Genomic DNA, 8,919 nt, shown 5'->3' with positions numbered 1-8,919 from the left:
TTTTTTTTTTTTTGAGACAGAGTTTCTCTGTGTAGTCCTGGCTGTATCGGAACTCACTGTATAGACCAGGCTGGCCTCGAACTTAGAAATCCTCCTGCCTCTCTGCCTCCCAAGTGCTGGGATTAAAGGCGTGCGCCACCACTGCCCGGCCAGTAATTTTCTTTTAAAGACTTATTTTGCCAGCATAATAGCACACACCTTTAATTGCAAGGCAGACACAGGAAGATCTCTGAGTTTGAGGTCACACTGATCTATAATAGCAAGTTCAGGTCAGCCTGAACTCTGTGTTTTAAACAAATGATCTTATTTTTATTTGTTTGTGTGTGTCTGTCTGTATCCACACTAGCTTGTAGGTACCCTCAAGGCTGGGAGGGTACCTATAGACACATGCAGGGGAGCTGGAGAATCAAGTAGTTGTGGGTGACCCAGTGTGGGTGCTGGGAACAGAACTCAAGTCTTCAGCAAGATCAGTAAGCCTTCTTAGCGCTGAGCTATCTCTGCCCCACTTAAGTATGGTTTTGTTGTTGTTGTTGCTGCTGTTGTTATTGTTGTTGTCTTGTTTTGGTGTTATTTTTTTAATTAAAAAAATTGTTGGTATTGATGGAACCCAAGGCCTCTTGTGTAGACACATCATAGTCTGGTGCATTTTTGACTGTGGAAAATTGCATAGTCGTAGAGAAGAAAGTTGGAGGTGAGAGAAAAGGAGCTGCTTCAGGATGTATCTGTCTCACCTGCTTGTAGGTAAGTGGCTCTGCTCATTTCCATTCCCCTTTTGTCTGCTATAGCGCAGCAGCCAGCACTGTCTCACTGCTGTCAGGGATGTGAATGAGTAATGTGAATGAGTAATTACCATGCTGGTTACAGTTGCCAGCCCTGTTCTCTTCCCAGTGTCTCTGCTTGCAGCCATTCTGTTCTTTGCTGGTCTTACTCATCCGCACCGCATGGGATGAGGGTCTCTTGTGCCGAGCAGTGTGCTCTGCTCTCTTAAGCATCCTTCCTGAGTCTCTTCACTTCCTACTTTGCTCATCAGCCTGAGGGTCCGCGGGAGATCTCTTCTTTTTTCTTCCTTACTCCCTGAATCTTGCTGGCTCACATATTCTGATCTTAGCCTGGCAGTTGGAGCGGTACCGCCATTGCAAGCCCCTAGGCATGCGCAGTGTGCTTGACTATAACCTTCCCTCCCCGGTATCTTCTGCTCTTCTGCCTTCTCTTGTTTCTTGTCACTGTGCTAATCAAGATCTTACGGGTGTGTTCATAACTCTTAAAACACCTGCAATGCTGGGCAGTGAGTGAATTTAGACAAATGTCTGTTGAAGTGTGTCGTGCTCTGCAGGTGAAAGTCTGAGCCATCCTTCACGGCTGCTCTCAGCTGTGCCCTGCGCCAAGCTTGCCTACTTGCTTTCTGCACGGGGACCCCTCAGGGCTTCATCCTCTCTCATCTCTCATTTTGAGAAAACTTTTGTTATCTGAGGTATGTATATGTACTAAATGTATAGCTGGTGCCTTCGGAGACCAGAAGAGGAAGGACGTCAGAATGCTTGGGACTAGAGCTACAGTCGAGAGCTACCATGTGGGTGCTGGGAATCTGATCCAGGTCCTCTGGAAGAATAGCCAGTGCTCTTAATTGTTGAGCCATGTCTCCAGCCTCCTGTCTTCTCTGCTGTGAGCACATGTTAGTTTTTTCCTTTTTTGTTTGTTTGTTTGTTTGTTTTTGAGACAGGGTTTCTCTGTGTAGCCCTGGCTGTCTTGGAACTCACTGAGATCCACTGGCTTCTGCTTCCCCAGTGTGGGATTCAAGGTGTGCGCCACCACTGACCCAACTTACTTTTTTTCTCTTTATTTAATTTTTATATTGAATCATACAGATTATCCCCTCCACCCTGGTATCCTTTTTTAAAAATATTATTTATCTACTTTTTTGTGTGCATTATAGGGCCTCATGCAAGCTTTTACTAAAATGAGCTCCATTCCCACCCACTACCGTGATATAGAAAAAGCTTTTTTTGCCCCTAATTTCTGTTGTTGCTAAGTATTTTTCCTCAAACACTGTTTTCAGCCCCACTAATTATCTGTTGAGTGTGAGACTCTGAGAGGATGCTGGGAGTGTGGCATTGACAAGCTAGCTGCTCAGAGCCGAGTCCTTGCTGTGAGTGAGGGACACTGGTGCTGCTCTGTGGCCTCGACTCCTTACACCCCGGAGGGGTTGACGTCTGGGTGTGGCTGGGTCTTTGGCTTTTGTGTTTGGAAAGCCTGGCTTCCCACATCACTCTAGGACGTGCAGGGTGCCACAACCTCTCCAGAGAGGAGAGGGTACCGTGTTCCTAAGGGGAATGGGTTCACATCTGTGTCTATGACCTTCCCCAGGCTTCCTTCTGTCCAAGGCCTCCAGAGGGAGAAACTGTGTATTAGATCTGCCTGGAACTCACTGGGTAACCCAGGTAACCCAGGCTGGCTTTGACTTACACGGTGATTCTATCTAACCTCCTGAGTATGCAAAGGAAACTCTACTAGGGCTTGGAAGGCCAAGCTGCCAAGCTTGTTCTACAAAGCTGAACAGATACAGACAAAAGAGTGAAGGGAAAGGAAACCTCTTTAAAGTGAGAGGTTCCAAGCGGGGCATCCTTTTTTTAAGTTTTAAATTTTTTTATGTGTGAGGGTGGTTGCCTGCATGTCTGTTTGTATAGCAGGTGCTCAAAGTACTCATGGTGGCCACAAGAGGGCATCAGATCCCGGGAGCTGGAGTTAAAGCCTTTGTGGGCCCCCATGTAGGTGCTGGGAATCACTGGAAGAGAAGCCACTGCTCTTAACCACTCAGTTCTCCAGCCTGGAAGGAATATTTATTTATTTATTTATTTATTTATTTATTTATTTATTTATTTTAATGTTTATTTATCACTTTTGTTGAGGGGGATGGGGAGGGGCCATTGCATGTGCCATAGCCCATGTCTGGTGCTCAGAGGACCACACTACAGAGTCATTCTTTCTCCTGCTTATGTAGAGTATGAGCCTTGACTTAGGCTTACAAATTGAGATTCTTTCTCATTAAGCCATATGGTCGGCTCCCCACCCCACCCCCCACCCCTGGTTCTCTCTTTAAAGGTTTATTTTATTTTTAGTTCGTGTATGTCTGTGGTTATATACATGGATCCTGGAAACCTGCTGAGGCCAAAGTCCTTAGATCTTTTGGAACTAAGAATTCCAGGCAGGTTTGAGCTGCCCAGTACAGGTGCTGGGAATCAGTCAGGCTCTGTCCAAAGAGCAGTCCGTGCTCTTCACCGCTGAGCTGTCCCTCATCCCTCTGGCCCTTGGCTTTGTTTTTCTGAGATAATGGCTCATGTAGCAGGTGGCCTTGCCCTGATTCTTGGCATCTATTTCCAAGTCCTGGGGTTGTAGGCATGTTCTACCACGCCTGGTTTGAACCCCAGAGCTTTGTGCATGCTAGGCAAGCACCGTTTTCAGGTGAGCCACGCTCCTTGCCTTGTGTCTTGTTCTTTTGAAATGTTTTGTTGCCCCTGGAATAGTGGCTTGTATCTTATGTGGCTCATAATGCCTAATAAACATATTCTGTCGCTGCAATAAAGCAGTGTGACCAAGGCAACTCATAAAAGAAGCATTTAATTGGGCTCCAGGTTTCAGAGGGTGAGAGTCTGTGGTACTGGAGCGAAGGTGTAGTGATGGGAACAGCTGCGCGCTCTCATCTCAAATGGCAGATGGGACAGAGTACACTCCTTCCCAGTCTTACCAACTGGGGACCAAGTTTTCAAGCATGGGTTTATGGGGGTCATTCTCTATAAATGGCTAACATCATTATTTTATGTTTGAAAGGTACTGTACCCCACGATATAGCGAATTTGAAGAACTTGAGCGTAAATACTGGAAAAACCTCACATTCAATCCTCCCATCTATGGAGCAGATGTGAATGGTACTCTCTATGAACAGGTGAGACCACTGAGAATCCTGCGGTGTGTGCCTGGCACTCAGTAGGTAACTTAAAAAGCTGTTTGGTGAATGGGCAGATGAACAACAAATGTTCTCCTGCTGATACACTCTTCTGTCTGCCTTGTTAGCAGTTCTGCACGTGACTGGAGTTTGTGTCTTCCACGTTGCACGTGAATTGGGTGCTGTGATGTCCTTTTCAAGGCTACGCCCATAGTGTGTGGGTGGTAGATGATCAGTTCCTGAGAGGGTGGCATAGATCACAGAAAGTGAGGCATTTCGAGAGGGAGAGGGAGCGGGAGCAGGAGCGGGCGGGCGGTCTCTGCAGAAAGCCACTCTCTGACTAACCAAGTGGAGACTTAGGAAGAGACGCATACAGAGCTCTCCAGTGAGCCACTGGAATAGGAGCTGTCCTAACTGCTTTTACCGACTCGGGATCTTGTGCTTTTTTGAGCTAACAAATTGTCTTCCTATGGTGGTAGAAGGGGGAATATTTGGGTCTGTCTTTGGGCTTATCTCTCAGATTGGCTTTAGTAGTGGCATACATTATTGAAAGGGAAGTGTTTAAAAAGTGAATTCTGAGTTTGTTGACATCAGTTCAGAGGTGGGGAGTCACTCGTGGACGAATGGGTGGCAGGGTGGTGAAGGAAAAGGTCAGAGAGCAAGAAGTGGGCCCCGGGGTTCACAGAGAAGGATGCACAGGTAGTCAGAGAGTGGAGAAGCCTTAGAAAGTGACAGAAGGTGTTGGCTGTAAGTCCTCAAGATGGAGACGGAAAAGCATGGTGCTGCATTTCAGAACCTGCTTACGGAGAACCCCTAGATGACCACCGAAACTTAGGGAGAGGATGTCGTGTGGCCGGGACGACTTGTGAGTTGTCTCCCTCCACACGTGGGTTCTGAGCATTGAACTCAGGCTCGATGGCGTATGCCTTTACCCTCTACACCATTTTACTAGCCCTTTCTTAAATATTTTAAAATTTTACTTCATATTTTTTCAACTTTTTTTATTTTCTAGTTCTGCCTGCATACCTTCTCCATCTATCTGTCTGTCCGTTTGTCATCCTTCATCCTTTCCTTTTTTGAGATAGGGTCTCATAGTGTAGACCTCGCTGCCCAGAACTTGTTATATAGAACCAGACTAGTATTGAACTCATAGAGTTCAATACCTGCCTCTCACTCCTGGGTGCAGGGATTAAAGGTGTGTGCTTCCATGCCAGGCCACTTACTTGTTTTGGATGCTGCGGCCTTGACAGGCCACACTGACAGCAGTCCGCAGTGACAGCTTCCCTGAGGCTGCCATGTTTACATATGTGCCCTGGGTTGCTGTTTTCTCGGCAGCATGTCGATGAGTGGAATATCGGCCGGCTGAAGACCATCTTGGACCTGGTGGAAAAGGAGAGCGGGATCACCATTGAGGGGGTGAACACCCCCTACCTATACTTCGGCATGTGGAAGACATCCTTTGCCTGGCACACGGAAGACATGGATCTATACAGCATCAACTACCTGCACTTTGGAGAGCCAAAGTCTTGGTAAAGTCAGCCTGCTCTTAGCACCGCACTTCTATCAGCGCAGGGCTTCTGGCCTTTCCTACACGTGGGGAGTGCACATTCTAGGTACTGGGTTTGAGGAGGAGCTGGCAGTCTGCCTCAGTTAACTTTGGAAGTGCTCTTGGAGCCCAGAATGCCTATGAGCAGCAAGTTTTATTTTTGTTGTTCTTTGTTGTGTGAGACAGGGACTTAACCCTGTAGCCCAGGTTGGGACAGGGACTTGACCCTGTAGCCTAAGTTGGCTTTAAACTTGAGAGGCTTCTGCTTCTTAGCTTTCCGGATTCTGGAATGAATAGGTACACGCCGCCACACATGGTTGAGTAGAGGGGCTCAGAGAGCAGAGTACTCTACACTGCGTAGGGAACCTCGCTTCCTGTGGTAGTGGAGTCGCTCAGAGCCATGGGACTGTTCCTGGCCGGTGGCTGCTGCTGGCTTGATTTCCTCTTCTCAGGAGGCCTGGCATCTCCTTTTCTTTTCTTTTTCTCTTTTTTTCTTTTTGAGATAAGGTTTGTCTGTCTAGCTATTTTGGAACTCACTATCCTTTGGACTGAGACCTGTGAGGGAGAAGGACAGAGCTGGGTGGGATAGTGGCAGGCAGGGCAGGGGTGGGAGGGAAACATTTCCCGGGTTTGAACTGCATGTGCAGGGCTCTTGGATTGTCAGGCACATATCCTTAGAAGTCCACTTAGAAGTCTGTGTACAGAAGGAGACAATCCTGGGTCAGTGCTGCCTCTCTGGTGCCAGGGCCACAGCCGTGTGCCACCATGCTGAGTTGAAGGTTAAAATGAGGTAGCTGGATTTAAGGCTTAGCAGTTTTGTAGACGTTTTAAATGGTCCCAGGTGTCTCTATTTCCTTTGTTTTTCCACAAAGAGCAACAGACACCACAGTGCATGGAGGAGTAATTAAATCTATTGGGTAATCAGTGTAGCTTGTATGGTAGAAAAATGGGCTCATCAGTGTCAAGGTGTCCAGTGCTTGGTTGTCGTGTTTCCCAGTCCTCCAGCCTCCGCTAGGCCTTTGCCATCCTTCAGGAGCATGGTGAAACCTTTACCTCCCCCAAATCAGGAAACAGTGTTACTACAGGAGCACCTTAGTAAGGAGAGAGTCTCTGTTCTATAAGTTCTCACTCAGTAAACACCATGCAGAGTGAGTGAGTATGGAAGGGATAAATTCATACTGCTGTGTAGGTGCTCTACTCCTTTGTCTTAAAGTATTTTATTTCCATAGATTGCTCTTTAGTGTCCTTTCCTTATATATAGCCCAGGCTGCCCTTGAATTCTTTATCCTCCTGTCTCAGCTTTCTTATGTTTGCTTTGCTCCAGGTGTTCTTAGGAAATGAGTTTTTAAGCCCAGTGTGGTGAAACACACCTTTAAGCCCAGCACCAGGGAGGCAGAGGCTCGCAGATCTCCAAATTCGAGGCCAGCCTGGTCTGCATATTGAGTTCCAGGCAAGATGGTGCTGTATAGTGCGGCCCCAAAGTAGTCTCAGCTTGCATGTAGTGATTGTACATATTCACGAGCTATATAGTGCCATATGTCAGTACATGTGTGTGATGTGTAACAATCAGGTTCGGGTATTTGGTGTACCCATCACCTCAGACGTTTGCCGTGTCTTTAAACTGGGAACCCTCAAGGTCTTTTTCCTTCAGGGTGTTTGTGAGGGAGAGCAAGTCTCTTGCTTCCCCTCTTCATCCTCTGTTGGTGTCTGACGATCTCGTGTGATTGCAGGTACTCTGTCCCACCTGAGCATGGGAAACGCCTGGAGCGTCTTGCCAAAGGTACTGTAACCCCTCCAGGCACAGGGTCACCCTTCTCCTTGTCTAACTCCTTGTTCTGAGATGTTCATTCTCTGTGGTCAGATGACCTGTGACCTTTCACAGGCTGCAGATCTGGTGGGATGTGTGAGCTCAGCCGCCAGATCCCATACCTTAGTGGACCAGGCGCAGCCTGAGCTTTTCCTATTCTGTCTGCGACTGTATTGGTTCCTCTTCCTGCTCTCTGCCTACATCCCTCCAGCCTTCAACTAGGAAGAGACTTGGTCACATTCTCCTCCCAGGCTTCAGATGTGAAAGCCAGATTAACTCTGTGTGTGTGTGCTTGTGTGTGTGGTGTATGTTTGTGTGTCTGTGTGTGTGTTTAGATTCCTTTAAGTGGACTTTGGTAGATTTGGGCCTCTAGAGAGTCTTTCCTGTTTCAAGAGATGCTGGGTAGATCAAACTGTACATGTATTTACCTTCAAAAGGCTGGGGTACAGGTTCAGTCTTCAGGGCCCGGAGAAGGTATTTCATAGGGCCAGCTTGAGTGTGTGAGTGCTGCCACAGAGCCTCATTACCCAGGTAAGACTCCACCCGGGAGAGCTGGAGGCTCACCAGAGATCCCAGACTTCTTGCAACTGGAGCAGCATCAGCACCTTTTTTTTTTTTTTTTTTTTTTTTGGCCAGGCTAGGTGGCTCATGCCTTTAATCTCAGTAGAGGTAGGCTGATCGTTGAGTCTTTTTTTTTTTTTAAAGATTTATTCATTTTATTTATATGATTACACTGTAGTGATCTTCAGACACACCAGAAGAGAGAGCATCAGATCTCATTACAGATGGTTGTAAGCTACCATGTGGTTCCTGGGATTTGAACTCAGGACCTCTGGAAGAGCAGTCAGTGCTCTCAACCACTGAGCCATCTCTCCAGCCTGTTCTTTGAGTCTTGATCATCATAGTTTCAGGCCTACCCTGGGTACATAGGGACAATTCCCACCCTACCCCACCCCCAATTTTTTTTTTATTATAATTTTAATTTACATGCTTGAGTGTCTGTCTGTGTTCGTGAGTACCATTTGAGGAGGCCAGAATAGGGTGTTGGATTCCTTGGAACTGGAATTATAGGTGGATGTGAGTTGCCCACCATGGATGCTGAGAACCAAACTCAGGTCCTCTGTAAGAGCAGTAAGTGAAATGCTCTTACCTGTTGAGCCATCTTCCTATGCCCTCTTAGCATCACAGTGTTTACCCCTGAGATCTGCAGGTGAAAAGTAAGCCTGGAATCACAGAGCTTGGGCAGAGCCTCATCCACTCAGACCTACCATCTTTTCAAACAGGTTTTTTCCCAGGCAGTGCTCAAAGCTGTGAGGCTTTTCTCCGCCACAAGATGACCCTGATCTCCCCATTAATGCTGAAGAAGTACGGCATTCCCTTTGACAAGGTGAGCTGGCCGTGGCCCCCACACCAGGCCTTGGGCTTATGCAGAAGCACCCCTTCTGGTCTTTGTTTAGCACAGTTTTGTAGCCTATTGTTCTTGTCTCTAGGGTGGAGTTTGATAACAGCAGGTGGCTAATGTGTCCTTCTGGTGCTGAGGGTGCACAGGATTAATTTGGAGGATTGGTTAATTAGTCTCTTAGCATACATGTGATATGTTAAGCAAGATCTCGTTCAAGACCTGGC

General features: G+C 47.2%; 1 protein-coding gene across 2 annotated transcripts in view; it reads left to right on the top strand.

Annotated features, from left to right (window-relative positions):
- Kdm4a (lysine demethylase 4A) overlaps positions 1-8,919 on the top strand; it is a 45,927-nt gene that overhangs the window by 6,558 nt on the left and 30,450 nt on the right. For both annotated transcript variants that reach the window (XM_031378412.1, XM_031378413.1), the window contains exons 4-7: positions 3,826-3,940; positions 5,276-5,469; positions 7,217-7,266; positions 8,577-8,680. In XM_031378412.1, the coding sequence (XP_031234272.1) occupies positions 3,826-3,940; positions 5,276-5,469; positions 7,217-7,266; positions 8,577-8,680 (463 nt within the window). The remainder of the gene's footprint in view (positions 1-3,825; positions 3,941-5,275; positions 5,470-7,216; positions 7,267-8,576; positions 8,681-8,919) is intronic.

This window comes from Mastomys coucha, unplaced genomic scaffold (assembly GCF_008632895.1).
Source record: "Mastomys coucha isolate ucsf_1 unplaced genomic scaffold, UCSF_Mcou_1 pScaffold18, whole genome shotgun sequence".
NCBI classification, from domain to species: Eukaryota; Metazoa; Chordata; class Mammalia; order Rodentia; family Muridae; genus Mastomys; species Mastomys coucha.
The sequence above is the reverse complement of the archived record's forward strand: the minus strand, read 5'-3'. Positions and strand labels throughout refer to the sequence as shown.